Raw genomic sequence first — 22,390 nt, 5'->3', positions numbered from 1 at the left:
TTAATTTTGTGGGGGTGTATTTTATTTGCAAGATCAGTAATGAGCAGGTTTTCACTGAATGTCAACAAGTAATGATTGAAACATCTGTCTGTGATTTGAGCACCATTAATACAAAATGTGAAGATCTATTTTTCTCTAAGCAGTTTGGTTAATAAGGTCTGGTACTGCCTTGGATTATCAAAATGTGCAGACTTCCACAGGGTTTTATGATATAAGGCTAAGGCTAAAAAAAAATAATAGTCTTGGTTCTCAGGCATCGCCTGCACCACAATAAAGTCCACCACACGTTTCATTTTTATTTCCATTTACAAATTTTTTTAAAAATCCTCCTCCTTAAACACAATGCAATCCAATATAGCACTGCTTTACTGCGCATCTCATGCTATGAACATAGCGCCAATAGGAGTCTGTATGCTTGTTTACGTAGGGATGCCCTTTCCCAGGTTGATGGTACACAACTGTTTATTTGGTTACAGACTAGTTTGAACAAGCCACAAAAAAACATCGCCTGCCCGCCCACACTCTATTTTCAAAGGTCATTGCCTGAGAACCAGTTCTTTAATTTTTTTAAGCTTAAACAGACACTGATGCAGCATACTCTTTCACCTAAACTTCATCCATACTGATGTTTACATAACTGTACTATTTGTGAGATATGCTTTGATGAGATATGAAAATAACAAATCAAGTTCACTTGAAACAGTCTCAAGAAGTTAAATATACAGTACAGTAAATTTACACGATTATTTACAAGACAAACAGGCAAACATTAGAAAAAAATATGAACTATTTACCATCTTGGAAAACGTATGCACTTCAAATAAGTGATGCACAACATCCCTGTACTCCGTTACCATGACAATACCGTCCCCTAGTTTTGAAATGTATATTAAACACTACAACCAGGACATCAATTAGAAGTCGAAGTAACGTTTTCAATATTGCTGCTATTGAAAATCGGAGCGAATTTCTGCAGATGATTATCAAAAAAAAATTTGCAAATCATATTCTTAACATTTCAGCTTGGTTTCAGCATTTCTTTTGACATGATTACTGATGCATGCTGGGCATTTTGTGGCCATATTTTTAATCAAGTCACTCTTGAAATGAACTGAGATGTTCTTAATATAATCATGTTGATGATTTAAAAAATAGTTCCATTAATTCATGTATACATACACGGTGATGAGACCCCAAAAATTCAGTGATGTTATGCCCTTTGACAACACTTTTTAACCAATCAGATCAGAGAACATACCTACTTTTATGTTACACTTTAACATCACCAGTTTGCCAACACACATCCATTGGGAAATTACTCTTTCTGACATAGTCCCCCCCACTAAAATACTTGTATTTCAGGTAACTGATTGACTCATTGTTTCACTTGCTACCCAACTGTATTCAGCACTGTAGGAAACATCCGTGAATAACCCATACTTAACATTTGGATATTATCCAGAATTGTATTATTCCAGAAACATTGGAACTATCAAGCCATCTGTGGTTAATTTTTAAAAAAATTGTAGGACCTAACCAAATTTCAAGGAGCATGTGAACAATAATATCAACGCTCTACTGCAGTTCTCCAGTTCTTGTTTTCATGAAGGTTACGATCCTTGTGGAATAGTGGTTACTTATTCCTAGGCACACCATGACAAAAGTTATCTTCATGGACTCAACCAATACCCATGTGTCCACACAACATGTGTTTGCAAAGGAAACTTGAAGTTAACTAAAATGTGACACTATCCAATACAATCAGTTTCATTCGAAGCATTCCCTAATTTCCTGTTGATAGAATAGTTCATATGTACAAACAACAGGATAATTATGCAAGTCATATTCACTCACTGGAACACTTGTTTTGAGCAAACACAATTGGACCTCAGAAAATTCATACCATCACATTAAGGGAAGTCAGTTAGTGCTTATCCAACTTTAATCAAATTAATGTCTGCATGAAACCCAAAAGATGCAGGGATTTACCTTAGTCTAAATGAGTTCTCACGACTCCCGGGAATAGGACTGTCAGTGGATATTATTGGCATCCATTTGTAGTTATCATTTGTACAGAGTGCAATCATGTAAAACCCTGGCACCGTTCAACAGCAGCTTTAAGTAAAGACGTATTACAGTAATAACATGATACCTGACCAGTTATGCCATTATAAACATTACATTACACTGTGCATTTTCATACAAGTTGTTTTGATATAATTATTATTATCAATACTTTCATGACGTAATGTCTATATTTCATATATATCTTGATGACTTGAACATCATCCATTTTGAGTGAACCACCAAATTAAATTCCAGCCTTTGAAATTCATGCTAGTCTTCTGCCTTAAGACTACTAAAATGTGCTGAGGTCAAGTAAACTTCCAAAGAGTGAGTGAGTGAATATGGTTTTACGCCGCTTTTAGCAATATTCCAGCAATATCACGGCAGGGGACATCAGAAATGGGCTTCACACATTGTACCCATGTCGGGAATCGAAACTTCCAAAGATCGTAGTCCTTATGGATGAATAGAATTTGAGGGCTGTAGTATAATTTTAAACCAGTTCTCAATGCTCAATTTTGCTACAAATTGGAACTGAATAAAACTGAAAAAAGTAAACATAGTAAACATTTTTGTCTGGTTCAAGTAGGACTGGCTACAAACTCTGGAGACTATGCAGAAATTGTACACTACTACTAAAAAAAAACAAATTTCTGAGGCTGCAGTTCCTAGGATATTGGAAAATAGTGCCGGCTGACTTGCTTGTGTCTGTCTATGTAACACAAGCTAATCTAAAGATTCCAAATTTCAACAAAATGTTCAAAAGGAACACTGTTGGAATGACAAACTACATGGCATCAAATACAGATCTAGAAATAGTCATCAGAACACCAGTCCAGCTGAGAGCAAGAAGAAACTGTTACCACGGTTACCATGAATACATACACAACAAACTCAGCTGTCCTCTGTCGGGTGTCAAGGGCTGGACATCACCACAGTCCGAAATACTTGCAAGAAGCGCCGACCAAACCGAGGTGGTAGTAAGTTGTTACTCATGCTATCAATCACTGGTTATCTCCATTCTATTATGATACATACCCTCGACCCATTCACAATCACAGCTTTAGTTTGAGCCCCATTCAAATGATACAACGATAATAAAAGCCATCCGATCAAATTAGTCCAATGATTTATCCAGTCGCCCAAATTAAGTGCCCTAAAAGGTCATTAAGGAAGATATTGTTATTTTGCTCAATCAGTCAGTGAAATACATGTCACCCCTACAAAATAATAATACTAGCTATTACTATATTAACATGAATTGGGAATTTGTAATTCCAATTTTCGAATTTTTACTGACATTTGCTGCGGACTTTGGGTTAAATTTCGGCCTTTTAGCAGATCTCGATAAATCCTTGGATTGGACAGATGGAAATGAAACGAAGCTATGATGGAGTGTCCGGGGTATAAACATCTTTCCGAGGCAAGAGAGTTACCAGTAACTGACTTTAAAAGTGTCCAGTTTGCACCCTTGCCAAACTAGGCTGGAATTCCTGGGCTCGATCGTAGCGCCACAAGTGAATATCATGAGTAATGTCCCTTCTAAACCGCTCCTATGGACAAATCAGCTTCCACTCGTATCACTTGCATTTGATTCAAACAAAATGGCGGCGCCCAGTCAAGACGATCTGATCGATTATCAAAATCTATATTGTGATAAAACGCGAGGTGCATCAAATCACCTGAGCATCTTGATTAAAAACATGAAAGGATTTGGAAAATATCTGAGGACGTACACATGCTTTGCGAATCCTGCAATCGACCGAAATCTGCACGACAGTTTACGACCCAGATTTTGATTTCGTTGCTCGATTTTGATTGGACTATACATAGACTCGTTAGTCCAGCCAAAATGTAACTCCATAATACCAGCCTAGTTCGGCAAGGGTGGAAACTGGACTTTTAAAGTCAGTCAACTCTCTTGCCCCGGAAAGATGGGGTACATATCACAACAGAAGGAATACATAAAATACAGATAATCAAGGTAATGGCTTCTCGGCCAGACTTGATTATTTACAGGTGCCATAATATAGCTGTAACATTGCTGACATCAGCAATAAAAACTTCAGTGGTCATTAACAAAAGCAACTGATCACAATTCTCTCCGTCGGAATAAATATATTAAACAGCAACATCAGCAATATTCTGGAGACGTCACTCAGTGGCAATATGTTGAGACTATGACAAAGACTGAGCATCATTGGTATGGATACCACTAAGGAGGTATTAATACCACTGCAGATGGAAACTCGTACTCCCGTCCTGGAAATGGGGATTGTCTGTAATCTGGGCCCGACACATGGGACAAGTTCGTTCTCGGTCAAACCACAGTGACACACAGTCTTCACAGAATACATGCTGAAAATACAACATATCAGAATATAGACAGGAAATATTCATCCCGATTTGAATCAAATACATCATCAAACAACTAAAATAACGATGAGACAAACTGTAACGGCTTCTGCACATTTAAAAAAAAAGTTCCAGGGGTAGGTGTTTGTTTGTTTGTTTGTTTGTTTGTTTGTTTGTTTGTTTGTTGTTTAACGCCACAATCAGCAATATTCTAGCTATATGATGGCGATCTCTGTAAATAATCCAGTCTGAACCAGACAATCCAGTGATTTTCCATGCAATTGGGATCAATGGTCTATACTACTCAAAAGAAGTTATCAAACACAAACAAAGGGAATGCTGTGTGATGCACTACCCACCAGCCATGACAGGTTAACCATAGCCATATGAAAAAATGGGTGTTCTTTTACTTCTTTTGAGTAGTATACATCAACCAAGTCAGCGAGCCTGACCACCCGATCCCGTTCGTCACCTCTTACAACAAGCATAGTCGCTTTTTACGGCAAGCATGGGGTTGCTGAAGACCTATTCTATCCCAGAACTTCGGAACTTTTAGTTGTTACATACAGTACAAATTCAAAATAATGAACACTGTCTTAAACTCTTCTTTAGCACAGGTACTATGTGAAGAAAAGGATACAGCCATTATTAAGGGTAAATGATACACTGAAACATAGCTTGAATTGGAACCATGGATATGGTATGTATTAATCAGTGTTAATCCTTGTAATTTCTTACAGGGTAGACAACCCAACATCAATGTGGTGTGACAGCAGTCACACTTGTAATCCATCCTTTTTTGTATTAGGCTTAAAAAAATTAAAGAATTGGTCCTCAGGCAATGGTTTTTGAAAATAAAGTGCGGTCAGGCGGGCAGGTGGTGTCTTTTTTTTTTTAACTTGTAACCAAATAAACAGTTGTGTAACCAAATACACAATTGAGTACAATCAACCTAGGTAAGAGCCTCCATAAATAAATGTATTCCTTGATAAATAAAATACTGGAATACAGCATTTGACTTCCGTTGAACTCTGAATATTTAAAGTTTTTTAAAAAAAATGGAAATATAACAAAACGTGTGGCAAACTTTATGATGATGCGGGCGGTGCCTGAGAACCAAGACCATTATTTTTTTTTGCCTTAATGTGTACATGGGGTGTTATGTTCTTGGCAATGCAAAACACCCAAGAACAAAACACATTAGGCTAGTATTAGTAAATATATAACCATGGCAACAGCAGCCCGCCACAGTGGGCTAGTGCCAGTTCCTATACATGGATAGCATCAAGATTTTACTCTGCACATAAGCATAAGAAATAATGGGACAAATATATATTAAAAACATGAAATGAATTTATATTTTTAAACTCTGAACAGATGTGTGGGTTTCCAAGACAGATGAAAACAATTCAAGCCTGCATTCCAGCTGATTCATTTCAAATATTTAATACTTTCTAATTAATTGTACTTGATTGTCCATGAAATCTGGTAAGAAAAATATCAATAAAAAACATTATTTTTGTGTGAAGCATATTCTTGTAAAAGTGTGTTCAACAAAAACCAACTTACTTTACATGTAAGCATGACGGGCTCCTTATAATCATCCTGGCATATTGGACAATGTTCTCCTCGATTCTTCAACTCACTTGGCGTAGGTTTCACACCAAAATTCTGTAAACATTGAAGCAATTGTTAAATTAACTGATTTCACAGATCAGTTTCTGAAGACCTGATTTGTTTGTTTATCAGTGCCCACAGCCATATCTAACTATACAGAGCTCCAGATAAGCTGCGTATCTGCGTAAAATACGCATCAGAAATGCAGAAATACGTAGTGAAATAAAATTCAAGCGTATCAAATACGCAACGAACATTACAGATACGCTACAAAAATGAAACTAGTGCGTATCATAAAAATATTGTGAAGAAACCCTGCGTATTCGATTAGCAAATCAGCAACTTATTTTGAAATTATATACGGACATTCCGTCAACCTTGCCAAACTCCACGGTGACACTTACATACTTCCTTGTGGAAGTATCATGGTATTTTTTAATCCTATAAAGCTCTCGAACCCACATGACAACAGCTTGCAGGGACTAGATGAATAGTGTTTTTAAATATTTAACGTAAATACCCACATGTGTAAAAACAAGTGGGTGACAGAAATTTGAATACCCAGATAGAATTACTGATACCCAATGATTTTAAAATGCATGGGTAAAATACCCACAACACCAAAAGCTTATCTGGAGCTCTGCTATACGATGGCTGCCCCTATATAAGAATCCGAACAAATTTGACCACCGACCCAATTAGTCGCCTCATCCAACAAGCAAGGGAACAGTGAGCAGTAGAAACTAAGAGTTTTAAACCACTATAATGATAACATAAAGCACAACCCTTGCATCATTTCAAGTTTTACCATGTTTACATAAGTACTGTTATATACTCAACTAAAACAACATCTACAAAAAAATTCATTTCAAGGATGTCATTAGGGCTCGGTAATATTGTAAATATCACAAGACTGCAAACATGAGACTACAAAATTGTAACATTTTCTTCCAGAATACAACTTTTACCAACTCTAGCAGATGGTTTGTGAGGACGAGCGAAAAATTTCTCTTAACATTGTCATTATTGACACAAATCATACTCACTGCTTGAACACGGAGTCTGTTGAAGGCTTTGACTAGCTCACACCACAGTCCCCAAAGAATGCTTAGTTTGAAGACGCCGTATACAATGACACACAAAATGGAAAACCAGCGAGCTGACTGCTGATCATCAGAGAGGAAGTGTATCCAAGGAATTATGGGTATTAGGTGACGGTAACACTGAGACACGTGCTCCACAAACATAAAATATTTGCCCTGAAAAAACAAACGGTGATTATTAAGAATGAGCTAAAACTGTTTGTACATTTGTATCAAAGGACACTTATCTCCTCAGCACAAGATAAGCTGCCTATTTGTACACAAAATAAATCACCATAACCACGTTTATTTTGAGCTGCTTACCGGGTATGTACAAATATGCATGAAAGATTTCAAAAACCCAAAAGTTTAACATGGTTATGGAAGCAATAGGAGTTTGTATGCTTGTTTATGTATGGAGGCCCTTTCCCAGGTTGATGTTTTACAACTGTTTATTTTGTTACATACTAGTTTGAACAAGCAAAAAAAAAAAAAAAACCACTGCACATCCCACACTATATTTTCAAGTCATTGCCTGAGAACCAATTCTATTATTTTTTTAAGCCTTATGTCTCACAACTGGTCAATGTTTAGTGTTTGTTTGTATGTTGTTTAATGCCGCACTCAGCCAGCAATATTCAAGCTATATGACGTCTGTCTGTACATAAACAAGTCTGGACCAAACAATCCAGTGATCAACGTCAAATGGGATATGGGATACGATGACATGCATCAACCAAGTCAGTGAGCCTGACCACCCAATCCCATTTGTCACCACCTGTGAAGATTCCGGGTTAGAATAGGTCTTCAGCAACCCATGCTTGACGTAAAAGGTGACAATGCTTGTCGTGAAAGGTGACTAACGGGATCGGGTGGTCAGGCTCGCTGACTTGGTTGATGCACGTTACCGATTCCAATTGCGTGGATCGTTGCTCATAATATTAATCACTGGATTGTCTGGTCAAGACTTGATTATTTACAAACCGCCGTCATATAGCTGGAATATTGCTGAGTGCGGCGTTAAACAACAAACCAACCAACCAACCATTTGTCACCTCTTACGACAATCAGTCGCCTTTTACGGCAAGCATGGGTCGTTGAAGACCTATTCTACCCCAGATCTTCAAGGTTCAATGTTTGGTGTCCATAGTTGAACAACTCTGAGGTAATGAGGTAAAACAGGGTTTAACCTTGCGTTATTCCACTGATAAAGTGATGTGCATATACACAGCATACTGACTCCTGGCTGAAAAGTCCTTGTGTTATCTTGTGATCAAAATAAGGGTCTCCATCAGGGACCAACATGTTTGGTGAAAGACAGTGGTCTCAAATCTGTGGAATAATCTACCTTTGCATTTTCACTCAATTCAGGAACTTGCAAGCTTTAACATGTTTAAGAGGAAACTGAAAACTTTTTGAGTAGGCCTATTAAGTGTAGAGACTTGATCGCTTTGTCTGTCGTGACATTACTCAGACCAAATGTGCTTTTGAGCAGTAGTTTACTGGGTCCCGTTCCACAAAGCAATCACAGCACTATGACTGTCATAAATCTATGTTAAAGTGTGGGAATTACGATCACCTTAAAGCTATGATCTCTTTGTGGAACGGGGTCCTTGACATTAGCGCTATGTGTATTGAGTGAGTGAGTTTGGTTTTACGCCGCTTTTAGCAATATTCCAGCAATATCACGGCGGGGGACACAAGAAATGGGCTTCACACATTGTACCCATGTCGGGATTCGAACCCGGGTCTTCGGCGTGAGGAGCGAACGCTTTAACCACTAGGCTATCCGACCGCCCCAGCTCTATGTGTAGTAGTTGTATACCCACCCTCCTTTTGTGGGGCAGACACTGGAGAGGCACCATGGCAATAAATGACTTCAGTATGACTGTGGAGAACTTGATGATGTAGTCAGTCAGTAGGACTATCCACAGCAGTGTCCAGATGTCCACCTCATTCACATGGGGCATCTTGAACATCAATCTAAAAAAAACCCCAAAATCATTCAAACCATTAGGAGACCTCAACGACCAAAGCAAACAGTTTCCAAAGGAGCCGAATTCAAAATAAAATCCAAATCAATCTTTAAATGCATTATTACCTTACATTATATTTGCACAGGATTTGTGTTTGAGTGAGTGAGTGAATTGGGTTTAACACCACTTTAAACAGTATTCCAGGTACCGTATTCAACGCAATAAGTGCCCCCCTCTAATAAGCGCCCACGGCAACATTTGCAAAGATATTGGCTAGTGAACAATCCCGATTAGCACCCCTTCCGATTGATCAATGGACACAAGACTTCTTTATTCGCATGCACTCGTGTGTTATATGCACCCTTAATTATGGGCAATTAAATTCTGGAAAATCTGTCATACATAAACATTTCAGGTTGTCAGCATAAACCAAGAAAGATATTTTTCAACTCTGTTTTTTTACCAAAATATTATTCTTATAAGAGACCCCTATTTCTAATTTTGAGAGCGCCCTGGGCGCTTATTATGTCGAATACGGTATATCACAGCACCAGCGTAATGAGGGAGGAAAGCCTGAAGTGATGCAGGTCTCAGACGTTTACCACCTCGGTGAAATCCATGAGCACAGGTATGGTGAGACAAACCGACAAACAAAATGGAGGTGAAAGATTTGCGTTTGACATGAGGTACACCATCGTAAATGTGGTGACTTAATGATAAATCATAGGTGCAAAATATTAAACACCACCTAGAGGGCTGCATAAGTCCTAAAGTAAATAATAAACTTAGGAAAAAAAACATAAGTAAGGTGCCAGAAGTAATTATGGTAATTTGTTCAAAATGAAAAATATCATATAAAAATCAGAAACAATACAACTACCGGTAACCATCATGATCATAGGGTATGTTCTTAAGAAGCATGTAAGACATCATCAATCCTAGTGGAGTGCAACAAGACACCACCTATTTTGGGCTGTGGTTAAAGAAACAGAAGTAGGGTTCGGGTTCAGGAAAAACAGCTAATCCTTCTAGATTTTCACGAATTCAGGACTAAAAGTTGAGCTGAGTAGTGACTCCAACCCAGCATTTCTCCACGGCAGGGGATTAAAAGTGAGTGAGTTATAAGCCGCTCTAGCAGCTTTCCAACCATATCATGACCAAGGACACATTATTTCCCGAGTGAGACATCAACCAAACATTAAGTTTTACCAGCCAACGCTTTGCCCACTAGTCTAATATCTCTCTGATTATCTAGTTTCTGGCACTTTGTTGCGTAATTACAGTTGATGATTATTCTACCATCCTGGAGATAATCATGATAATGGGTCCGTTCATCTTCCCGAGGCAAGAGAGTTAACTGACTTTAAAAGTCAAGTTTCCACCCTTGCCGAACTAGGCTGGAATTCCTGGGCTCGATCGTAGCGCCACCAGTGGTTATTACATGTTATGGCCTGTCTATGCCCCTCCAATTGACCAATCAGATTTAACCTCTCGTATCACTTGCATTTGATTCAAACAAAACGGTGGGGCCCAGTCAAGACAATCTGATCGATAATCAAGATCTATATTGTGATAAAACGAGTCTTACATTGCGAAGTGCATCAAATCACGTGAGCACCTTCATTAAAAACATGAAAAGATTTAGAAAATATCTATTGACAACGAGTTAGCGGTGCACTTGCTTTGCAAATCCTGCAGTCGACCGAAATCTGCATGACACTTTACGAACCGGATTTCGATTTCGGTGTGTTATTTTGATTGGACTATGCATAGACTCGTTAGTCAAGCCAAAATGTAACTCCATAATACCAGCCTAGTTCGGCAAGTGTGGAAACTGGACTTTTATAGTCAGTTAACTCTCTTGCCTCGGGAAGATGGGGTCCGTTCCATACAAGGCACTAATTACAACATCTGGCCCTAGATTGAAAATGGGCTCCAGGTCATCCATAAGATGCCTTGTACAACCAGAATAGTTTGCCGAAGACAATTCTAGCCCAGAATTCCCACAGGGTCAGTGAGTGAGTGAGTGAGTGAGTATATTATTAATCAGCTTTCAGCCATATTCCAGCACTATCACGCAGGGGACACTAGAAATGGGCTTCACACATTGTACCCTTGTAGGGAAGTGAACCCAGGTCTTCAGTGTGACTACCCAATGCTTTAACATCTTCCCGAGGCAAGAGCGTCCACTAGCCTTATTTTCAAAGTCTTGTTTCCACCCTTGCCACATCAAGCCCACTTTCCTGTGCTAAATATGACTGGACTATCCCACATATCACAAAATCAGCATTCATGACTGGTAGACCTTCGTATGACAGTGATTTACCGCTGCATGTCTTTGTCGTCATGAATATGTCTTTTTCACCTTTAAACCCCCAACGACTGCCTATGTTTTTGTGTCAGGGATGAAATCGTGAATCTTTTTGTTCTCTGATCGACTAGGTCATCACCTATGGTAGTCGCCATCTTTGTGAAACTATACAAGATAAGAACAGCGATCTGATAGGATATCGCGTTTCATTATAGAGGGAACAACTTGTGATCGAAGCGAGCCGGTGTCAGGATCGAGCCAAGAAAAGAGGTCTTGATGTGGCAAGGGTAGAAACTAGGCTTTGATATAAGCTAGTGGACGCTCTTGCCTCGTGAAGATGATGCTTTGACCACTGGATTGATTACCCCACGCCCCCACCCCGCCCCCGTGGAGAAGAAGAATCCATCTGATGCAGTACTTACAGCTTCCAAATATTTTGTTCTGAGAATGCATAGTAGAGAATAGCAATGTTAACTGCGAGGAAACATATGAGCCACAGAGGCTGGAAGACTGCCCACAGAGCTCGACTCTCCTGTCAACAGAAACAGAAACATAGTGACCAAGAAGACAATGTCAAACAATCAGCATTAGAAATTGGCATGAGTGAGTATTGTTTTACGCCGCTTTTAGAAATATTCCAGCAATATCACGGCAGAGGACACCAGAAATGGGGTTCACACGTTGTACCCATGTCGGGAATCGAACCCGGGTCTTCGACGTGATGAGCGAACGCTTTAACCACTAGGCTACCCGACTGCCCCTAGACATTGGCATGAGTCCTGTAGTCCTCGCCAAACTGCCAAATAGCTAAGGTACCACAAGGACTAGTAGAAAGTTTTAGCCATGATGGGGGGTTGTGCTATATGTTATCATTATAAAGACTAGTGGACTAAAAGTACCACTGACAAAGCATTTGTTTACCACCACATTCAGCAATATTTCAGCAATATGATGGCTGGTTTGGGAATAATCAGGTCTCGACCAGAAAAAACAAGAGACTGATCTTAGGAGCAACGTTCCACACTGTCAGGGAAGGATGACATGCTTTGTTTTGTTTGTTTGTTGTTTAACGCCGCACTCAGCAATATTCCAGCTATGTGACGGCGGTCTGTAAATAATCGAGTCTGGACCAGACAATCCAGTGATTGACATCATGAGCATCAATCCACACAATTGGGACCGATGATATACATCAACCAAGTCAGCAAGCCTGACCACCAGATCCCTTCAGTCGCCTCTCGCGACAAGCATAGTCGCCTTTTACGGCAAGCATGGGTTGCTGAAGACCTATTCTACCCCAGATCTTCACGGGATGACATGCAATCACCAATCCATTAAGTTGCCATGTATGACAAGCATAAGTTGCTTGAGGGGGGGGATCTATTCTTAAACAACTCCAATACCCATCATGGTGAGTAATATCTACATTGTAATAAATTATCAGTTGTCATTTCTAATATTATATAAGACCGCCTCCATGGTCTAATCATGCTAATGGCAGTGTGTCCGCCTGGAGAGCGAAAGGTCTGGGGTACGATCCTCTGGTCGCATGGTACCAAAAAACGTTATGGATGGTAATTGTTGTTACCCTGTCAGCCTTAAGGGGCTAAAACAAGCACTGGTCGGCTCAGAGTCAGTATACTGTGCCTGGGTGGGGCATTTATGTTAAACTGCAGCACAGTATCTCAGTGGGATGGAACTATAAAATTGGCATTAGTCCAGACTAGAACAAGGAGCCATACACACACATGCATGCACATCGCTTTATAAGTGCAATAAACTTGGACGTGACATTAAACCCCATTTCACCTATTTCTAATAACAAACTCTTTTGTGTATAATAATCATGACAATTGTTTGACATTGAGTTTCTTATACTTCAAAATCAAAAACGAAAACATTCCCTTTATAACTGACCATGGCAACTAGACAAATGTTCTATTTCTGACATGGGCCCTTTATGTAAAAGTTTTCCAGAGGTACACTTACACATGCCCATACAATACAATGTTAAAATGCCCCATTGTCTTTGAAAATGTGGGCCTTTTTTTCAAATGTAGAAGCTAAAAGCACAAGGCCCCACCCTAGAATTATGCCTGGCAACTAGACAAATGTTCTATTAGAGCCACATTGAGAGAGTGGTTATTAGGATTGGTGGACAAATTCTGTTGATCACAGTTTTATCAACTAATTTATAAAATATTCATTCATGATTAAATGAATGTCGGGTCTTCAACTTCCATCTTGAAGTCATCAGAATGTTAAAACATTTTGTAACACCTAAGGCTGTAAATGTCAACATAAGGCGAGGAGTGGTAAAATGGGGCTCTCTGTCACATTCAAGATGATTGCACTTATATAGCGATGTACATGCACTTATACCGACCAGTGCTTGTTTTTACCCTCCTAATGCTGAATATGACAAGTAGGGACCAAACTACCAATCTTCCGCCCTCCAGGCTGACACTCTATCCACTACTTCATGGAAGCAGTCGAAAATGTCAATGATCATGGTAAGGCATTAAAGTTTTGAAAGAAGATCATTTCATTGGTTAATAGAGAAATCAACAACATTCCTTACCCTCACTGCAGTCTGATGTATGAACTGTACAAGCTTCAGATTAGCATAATAAAATGTTCCACCCAAGGCAAAAAAAACAAGTAATCCTGAAAAAAAAGAGTCATTTGTGATAACACTCTTGAAACATTTTCAACTATTGAATGTTAAACATGCTAAATGTTGTTCTCTGTTATAAAAGATTACACTGGTTAAGCGTAATTACTCAAGTTCACAAGCAGAACAATACAGATGTAGGACTTTGATAATAAACCACTCAAAGGTCTTAAAGATTATCTCATTTTAACATGTTCAGTCGCTCTAGGACCTCTTTCTCACCTAATCTATGGTCATACATCAGTTTCATGAAGAGAAGCACAAAGAAAATTCCACACTTCTGGAACCAGAGCAGAAACGGTCTCCAGTCATTCGGTTGAAGCTCATTCAATGGATTCGGATTGTCTGCCATTACATTATGGTTTTGGTTCTCATCTTGCATCGGTGCCATGTGGGCATGCCCGTGTCCATGTCCATGCCCATGTCCATGCCCGTGTCCATGACCATGACCATGGCTGTCTGCATAGATCATGTGCTGTTGAGGGTGAATAGTTGCCTGGGAGTTTATTGCACCCAATGACGACATGTCAATGACAGCTGATGGCTCCGAGATCACTGATGCTGACAGCGCTGGTGCACCTGTTGAGCGTGATGATTGTTGGAAACTGGGCAGGAAGCCCTGAGCCATGCTTGTCATGTTTCTCCCAAGAGGCAGACGATTCTGAATTTGAATTGGCATTTGAAGATTTCCAAGACGAAGAGAAAAGCCTTGACCTGAATCTCTTCTACTGTCGGCCATGTTTGCATTATGCAATGACCCGTCTTCATTCATTGTAGATATTTCATGAAGGTACTAGTTATCTGAAATTGGGTAGAAAATTGTTCGAGCATTGGATTATATATTTAATTGAGAGTTAGGCCTAGTGGGTGAATGTTGCTGTATACAGTCAGACATATTCCAAATATAATATTGCATCCTGTACCCAAACTTGGCAAAAGAAACAACTCAAACAAATCTGAATCTAGTTTCACACCTCTAAAATTAAAAACGTTCATGCACAAATAATTTGATACATGAGAATCAGTTATTGTCCTTTGCAAATTCTACTCAAAAAGACACATTCAAGTTGTACAAAGGATTAATAACCTAACTCTCATGCTGACTAGGCCTTATTGCCTAGAATAGTCATAATCCAAAACCAATAGCCTAATGGTAAACACAAGCCTAGAACCTACTGGGCCTATTTCGGTATCTGTTTGGCTGATTCTGATGTTTGGCAGTATGTTATGTCAACATGTATGAACAAATTTCCGCAACTACTGCAACATTAAACTCTCGAAACATTTATTTGTAAACAAAAATGGTAAAATGGTTGTACCAGTTATACTCCGTGGTATGGTTTCAGTATGTTGTAACTTCCCGATGAAATTTCTGACACCTGTTATCCATCCCGACGCTCATGGTACAGACATTCTGATTGGATCACAAACTCCAATTAAAACCAATGGAAATAGCTTTTACAAATATGTCACTTGTGTAGAAGTAAAGCTAAACAAATTCCTTACTCATATTCAATCAAATATAGGAATACACCGCATTATTTTTATATAAAAGTATTTCTTTTGTGTTTAAAAATACTTTATAGTAAAAGACCACATACTTATTGTGACTAGAATGCGCAAAATAATTCGAAACAATTGACACTAACATACAGGCTTGTATGTTTACCTTGCGATACCAATGTTTGGCACCCGTGTTTTGCGTAAACGCTGGGTGTTAGGTGTCATTTTCCTCGGATCGTTGATATATTTTCTTGCTGCAACATTTTCAAAGGTAACGTCAAATATTCATGCGGAAATGTGTACTCCAATGAACCCATTTAGACAAAATTCGGAATAGTTTGCGAGTGACAAAATCCCCACTGGACGATAAATCGATGAGTCAAACGGGTAGGCAAATGGAAGTCGGGGTGTCTTGATCTACCCCCGTGATACCGGACGGCACATCCTGTGCAGCGCAAGGACATCTTTCGGAATTCATGAGCAATTTCATCTGACGTTTAGTCCGAAATGCAATTCTACTGTGTGTTAACTTAATTAATCCGTGAATCGGTCTCAAATTAACTGCTCAAGGGGGTAAAAAAAAATGCAAACAAACACAAATTTCAAAATGGTTTGATGTCCTACACAAACACAATGATATTACAACAGTCTATATTGTTTGCTCTCATTAGCCCTATTGACTTCCCTCATTAATCCTATTGACCACTTATCGCTCATCTTGGCATGGTACTCTATTGTTCAGTCATCACAGTAATCCTATCTATCCCGACATAACCCATCTTCAAACTGTTAAGATGACAACATAATCTTTCTTTTTGCAATCCAAGGCACCTTGTTACTTAAATAACCTAGGCAAGTTGTGGCAAAAAATTTTTCATCCATTGCTGTGGGCGGGCACTTGTAGTTGTACTCATTGTATCTGTTAAAGAAAATTATTAATAACTTAAGTATTTGGTGTAAATTACTTATCACAAACCAAAAAAGGGAGATAATTTGAAGAAATGTATATTATACTTCTTCAACAAAGGATGCCTACCTTGACCAACTTGAACTTGTCTTGCTTTATTATTGAGATATTTCATTGCTAATGTGCATGATGTGTTTATAATCAAATATGAATTAGTATGAACTGAGCCGTGTAAACAGAAATATTTTAGAAGCCTCCCGCTTTGTAATTGTTGATGCAGCTTTTTGTAAAAGGGATGCTTTTTGGAATCACAAGTTAACATTTTAGTGAAACATGAATGCAAGTCTCAGTTTTTTTTGCTGATAACATATACCGTATTCGACGTAATAAGCGCCCCGCTCTAATAAGCGCCCATGGCGATATTTGCTAATATATTGGCCAGTGAACAATCCCAATTAGCACCCCTTCCTATTGATCAATGTACAAATGACTTATTTATTTGCGTATAATACGCACTCGTGTGCTATATGCACCCTTACGTATGGGCAATTAAATTCTGGCAAAATATATCTGTCGGATATAAACAGTTCAGGCTGTCAGCGTAAACCACGAAATTAAATTTATCTTTCAATTCTGTTTTCTTCCACCAAAATAACATTCTAATAGGAGACCCCTATTTCTAATTTTGAGAGCGCCTTGGGCGCTTATTACGTCGAATACGGGAGTAAATTACATTTATAATGTACATGCTTATAACAAACTGATGGATGTAATAAACTGTTTTGTCGGTTGCTGTATATTTTATCATTGTTTTAATTGATGGATATAATGAACATGCTTTTACAGGGTTAGAAACTAACAGTTTTTGTCCACTAGTCCTTATAATGATAACATATAGCAAAACACTTATAATGGGCCAATTTCTACTCGTCCTTAGGATACCTTTACTATTGGGCAGTTTGGTAAGGACTACAGGACTAGTGCCAATTTCTAACGCTGTTTTAACGATTTAAGGGATATATCTAACTCACTTTGTTGTCCTGTGTGTACTGTCAATGACAATGTTTATGTTAAGATGAACTGTTATCTCTGAGTTGCCCATGATTAACCAATCTATAAAAAACATGTTCTGTTTATTTCAGTCTGACGATCTAGTGTTGGAGGAGTACAAAGTGAGGAAAACCCAGCGTCAACCATTCCAGTGGCAAGCTAAGATACCAGATGAAACTGAGACGAATAACCGCACACATCATATACATTGTCGTAATTCTGTCCAGGGGAAACACCTTTTAGTAGATGAACGAGGTAACCTCATACTTTATCGCTATCTGTAAGATATCTTATGGAATAAAGCTCACTCATGATTTGTCACAGACGATTGAGAAAATGTCTGATTTAATCTATAAACATTAAAGTTAGGTATTTTGCTATGCAAATGGTTCTTATGACATGAGGCAGGTTACTTAAAGTTGATCCATGAGGATTTCTGGATAGAATTGCTCCCCCAAAACCCATGCTGGTAGTAAGAGGCGGCAAAATGTTTTGGTGGTCAGGCTCTTTGACTTGCTTGATTATGTGTCATCGTACCCTACTTCGCTGATAATATTGGTCACTGGATTGTCTGGTCCAGACTAGATTATTTACTAGCTGCCATCCTCTCATGCATATAGCTGGAATATTGCTGAATGCGGCATTTAACAACAAACATTGTGCATCATATGATCCTTTATAATCTTAATCTCATGTATAGATTAAGGGCCAGTCTGCTGTCAACTATCTGACCATTACAATGTTTTCAATCAGTATATGCCAGTGGGTAGATATTTGGTTTGTTTGGGGGTCATGCTTTAAAAAATATATATGGTCCATGGACAGCTGACATGCGAGAACAATGATTTTGTAAGAAAAATAGAGTATCACCCTCATGTATTTGGATATCAAGCAAGACTCTGAGTTATAAACTTTTATCAACAGTATGACCCGTGAAGATCTGTGTTAGAATAGGTCTTCAGCAACCCATGCTTGCCGTAAAATGTGACTATGCTTGAGGATATGTCTGAGGGATGATGCTGACATATTTTTGTTGAGGATATGTCTGAGAGATGCTGCTGACAGGTTTTTTGTTAAGGTTATGTCTGAGAGATGATGCTTACATGTTTTTTGTTCAGGGTATGTCTGAGAGATGATGCTGAAATGTTTTTTGTTCAGGGTATGTCTGAGAGATGATGCTGACATGTTTTTTGTTCAGGGTATGTCTGTGAGAGGAGACATATAGGCCCAGGATCCTGCTGTGATATTCGAGGCTCATCCACACGCCGATACCAGTGTGAGAGTTGTCTGTCCAATGGTTGCTGTACAGTGTATGAATTCTGTGTCTCCTGCTGTCTTCAACCAGATAAAGTAAGATGCTTGTCATGCATATAATGTAGACCCGTGTAAGGTCTTCAGCAACCCTGACTATGTCTGTCGTAAGAGGCGACTAACATGATCGAGGGGTCAGACTCACTGACTTGGTTGATGCATGTCATCATATCCCAATCACTGGATTGTCTGGCCTAGATTCGATTATTTACAGACCGCCGTCATTGAATATTACCGAGTGTGGCGTTGAACATCAAACAAACAGTAAATGCATGCACACTTTCAACCGCATGTACTGCCAAAACACAGATGAATGTGTTGATGCATACTTAGTGGTGTTTTTTAAGGACAAAGTGTACAAAAGTACTGTAAAAGTAACGTCCATTCAATTTTACATGTTACTTTTATATCATCATGATCATGTATACTTGTATCGTTTTGTATTGATACATGACCACATGATGCAGTAGTTGTATCGTGCCACTGTATCCCCATGATTCAGAAGTTTAGTGAATAAGTGCAGAGCTTACTAGTTGCATATGTTTCTTGTTACTTACGGAGTAAAAAACATAAAAAATGATGTGCATACTGTGTATTTATGTGTAGCAGATTTAAGCAAAGTTTGCACATACGAGTTTACGTTTACAACTTCATAAATGCCGAAAAATATCCAATGCTTAAAAGTAAATATGTCAACAATAACAACTTCACAGACTGCTTCTTTAATCATTGACACAAAAAACTTTTGACAACGATACAAAGTCAGTGACATTATTCAGCCAAGTAATGCAACTGTCCTGTGAAGATCCGGGGTAGAATAGGTCTTCAGCAACCCATTCCTGCCGTAAAAGGTGCCGTTGCTTGTCGTTAGAGACGACTAACGGGATCGGGTGGTCAGGCTTGCTGACTTGTTTGAAGCATGTCATTTACAGACCACCGTCATATAGCTGGAATACTGCTGAGTGTGACGTTAAACAACAAACAACAACAATAGTAATGCAACCAAAGTTCAATCCATCCTATTATCAGCCAATCAGGATACAGGAGTCCACTAGAGGGCGGGTGTTATGGAAACTTAAGTGCAAATAGAATTGCTTGATTGGCTAATCAAACGTCATGGAATTATTTGCAATTTATTTATTATGGAATATATTAAGAATATTTTGAGAATGTGCCCAGAGCCTGTAAATTGTAATCTAAATCAGTCATTAGTGACCAGGTGGATTCAGCTCTTGATATAACCCTTCTTAATGTCATCAACGAGATGTGAAACTTGATATGTGTAAATCTAAATATTTTCCTTTCTTTCAGAAAACTTTATTGAGGAGAATATTGCGAGAGGCCAGCAACGAGCCATTTAACTTATTTTCACTTGTGTCAGATCACTTTGAATTGTGTTTAGCCAAGTGTCGTACATCATCCCAGGTGTGTATACGTAACTCCAGTTAGGGTCCATAAATATGCTGGCCCACTTGACAAAAAAAGAAAGCATGAACAAGTCATACTCTTGCCAGTTCATGAAGTTGGATCATCTTAAATTTACAATACTGACTAATTTTAATTAAAATTTTAATTAAAATTAGTCAGTATTTTAATTTCACGCCGAAGACCCGGGTTCGATTCCTGACATGGGTACAATATGTGAAGCCCATTTGTGGTGTCCCCCGCCGTGATATTGCTGAAATATTGCTAAAAGCAGCGTAAAACCATACTCACTCACTCACTAATTTTAACTTTTGTGACTATGCTTGTCGTAAGAGGTGACTAATGGGATCAGGTGGTCAGGCTCGCTGACTTGGTTGATGCATTTCATCATATCCCAATTGCGTGGATCGATGGTAATGATGTCAATCACTGGATTGTCTGGTCCAGACTCGAATATTTACAGACCGCGGTCATATAGCTTGGATATTGCTGAGTGCGGCGTTCAACAACAAACAACCAATCTTTAACTTTTAAACTTATGACAAAGACCCCTTGATTTCCAACTCCCTTACTCCAGCAACAACTCAGTATTACTGTTTCTTTTACAGAGTGTGCAGCATGAAAATTCCTACAGAGATCCCAAAGCAAAATTCTGTTTCGGAGAAAATCCTCCAGATCTTCAGGCCGTTGTTAACTGAGGTGGGCTCAGGATAGACACCTAGGACAGATGACGTGTATATAGTTGTACAGTTGTATAAAGACAGGTGTACATATTCCTCCGCTATTGTGTACATATCTGTGTATTGTGATATTGTGTTGTGCTATATATTGGGAAAATGCCTGGAGCCAATGAGATCAAGCCAACAGATGAGCAGCCTTTTCGCCTACAGTGGCTCAACTCTTGCTACCAACAGACACTCCTGCCTGATGCACCCTGGCATGGTGTAAGTATTGATGGAATATCTGTTATACATGATAGAAGGGATAATATTTAAGCAGATAAATGTATTATGCCATCTTCCCGAGGCAATGGAGTTAACTGACTGTTAAAGTCCAGTTTTCACCCTTGCCGAACTAGGCTGGAATTTCTGGGTTCGAACATAGTGCCACCAGTGGTTATTACAAATTAAGTCCTTTCTATGTCCCTTCTATGTCCCCCCTATTGACCAATCAGATTCCACCCCTGATATCACTTACATTTGCTCAAAAGAAAATGTTGGCCCCCAGTGAAGACAATCTGATCAATAATCATGATCTGTATTGTAATAAAACGGGTTATACTTTGCGAAGTGTATCAGACCATGATAAACACATAAAAAGATTTGGAAAATATCTGTTGACGCTAAGTTTGCGGTACACAAGCTTTGCAAATCTTGCAATCGACCAAAATCTGCACAGCATTTTGCTAACCTGCAATTTTGATTGGGCTATGCATAGAATCATTAGTCTAGCCAAAATATAACTCCATAATTCCAGCCTAGTTAAGCAAGGGCGGAAACTGGACTTTTATAGTCAGTTAACTCCCTTGCCTCGTGAAGATGGTATTATGCATGTCTAGGCCAATAAAAACAAAAAAGATATGCTTGTCATTATCAAAGAAACGACTGGCAGACATATGTTAAATTTGAACCCTGCAGATCACAAGATATGTTGGTGCCGTTTCAGATTGAAAGTAAGGTGGCAGAAGTGCTGGCGCAGCGGGTTGAGAAGCAGTTCATCCATCCAGAGAGACGAGAAGCCCTACTAGATGTGCTAGGTCAGCAGTTCGTGGACTCCTACCTCAGTAAAGTCAAACGAGATCCACAGCTGCTGGTAATTGATTACTCTTTAGAACCAAGAAACAGGCTATAATAGGTTATCTTGAAATGATTAGGTAAGCAAGTAATTGCCTATAGGTTATGGTGAAATGATTATGTAAGCAAGTAATTGTGTACAGGTTATAGTGAAATGATTGCTCATGCCTGTTTGTATTCTATTTCAAGTATGATATTATTTGTTTGTTTTGTTTGTTTGTTGTTTAATGCCACACTCAGTAATATCCCAACTATACAGCGGTCTGTAAATAATTAAGTCTGGACCAGACGATCAAGTGATTGATAACATGAACATCGA

At 38.9% G+C, this 22,390-nt stretch overlaps 3 protein-coding genes across 3 annotated transcripts in view; 2 read left to right on the top strand and 1 right to left on the bottom strand.

Moving 5' to 3' along the window:
• Positions 1 to 1,521: 1,521 nt before the first annotated feature.
• On the bottom strand, positions 1,522 to 15,476 carry LOC139456180 (E3 ubiquitin-protein ligase RNFT1-like). The gene is made up of 8 exons (XM_071237738.1): positions 15,402 to 15,476; positions 14,305 to 14,883; positions 13,990 to 14,075; positions 11,831 to 11,940; positions 8,951 to 9,104; positions 7,086 to 7,298; positions 5,992 to 6,093; positions 1,522 to 4,425 (listed from the first exon to the last, which is right to left on the bottom strand). The coding sequence occupies exons 2-8, from the start codon at positions 14,852 to 14,854 to the stop codon at positions 4,294 to 4,296; spliced, it is 1,347 nt and encodes a 448-aa protein (XP_071093839.1). The 5' UTR covers positions 14,855 to 14,883; positions 15,402 to 15,476; the 3' UTR covers positions 1,522 to 4,293.
• A 268-nt stretch (positions 15,477 to 15,744) lies between these two features.
• Positions 15,745 to 20,979, top strand: LOC139456178 (SREBP regulating gene protein-like). The gene is made up of 5 exons (XM_071237736.1): positions 15,745 to 15,856; positions 17,635 to 17,797; positions 18,741 to 18,892; positions 20,165 to 20,278; positions 20,887 to 20,979. The coding sequence occupies exons 1-5, from the start codon at positions 15,764 to 15,766 to the stop codon at positions 20,974 to 20,976; spliced, it is 612 nt and encodes a 203-aa protein (XP_071093837.1). The 5' UTR covers positions 15,745 to 15,763; the 3' UTR covers positions 20,977 to 20,979.
• A 135-nt stretch (positions 20,980 to 21,114) lies between these two features.
• LOC139456179 (uncharacterized) overlaps positions 21,115 to 22,390 on the top strand; it is a 37,537-nt gene continuing 36,261 nt past the window's right edge. The window contains exons 1-2 of the mRNA XM_071237737.1: positions 21,115 to 21,222; positions 21,944 to 22,090. Of these exons, the coding sequence (XP_071093838.1) occupies positions 21,115 to 21,222; positions 21,944 to 22,090 (255 nt within the window). The remainder of the gene's footprint in view (positions 21,223 to 21,943; positions 22,091 to 22,390) is intronic.

The sequence above is a fragment of the Haliotis cracherodii genome, unplaced genomic scaffold, assembly GCF_022045235.1.
Source record: "Haliotis cracherodii isolate W230 unplaced genomic scaffold, xgHalCrac1.p SCAF_11, whole genome shotgun sequence".
NCBI classification, from domain to species: Eukaryota; Metazoa; Mollusca; class Gastropoda; order Lepetellida; family Haliotidae; genus Haliotis; species Haliotis cracherodii.
This window is presented reverse-complemented; position numbering and strand designations above follow the sequence as displayed.

Bases quoted from the DNA above. Each gene is read 5' to 3' on its own strand.
- LOC139456180 (XM_071237738.1), bottom strand. From the start codon at position 14,854: ATGAATGAAGACGGGTCATTGCATAATGCAAACATGGCCGACAGTAGA. The intron at 11,941-13,989 runs GTAAGGAATGTT...TTCTGTTGACAG, and splicing joins TACATCAGACTGCAGTGAGG to GAGAGTCGAGCTCTGTGGGC. The intron at 4,426-5,991 runs GTAAGTTGGTTT...TTGTATTTTCAG, and splicing joins CCGTCATGCTTACATGTAAA to CATGTATTCTGTGAAGACTG.
- LOC139456178 (XM_071237736.1), top strand. From the start codon at position 15,764: ATGTTTGGCACCCGTGTTTTGCGTAAACGCTGGGTGTTAGGTGTCATT. The intron at 15,857-17,634 runs GTAACGTCAAAT...TGTTTATTTCAG, and splicing joins TTGCTGCAACATTTTCAAAG to TCTGACGATCTAGTGTTGGA. The intron at 17,798-18,740 runs GTAACCTCATAC...TTTTTTGTTCAG, and splicing joins CCTTTTAGTAGATGAACGAG to GGTATGTCTGTGAGAGGAGA.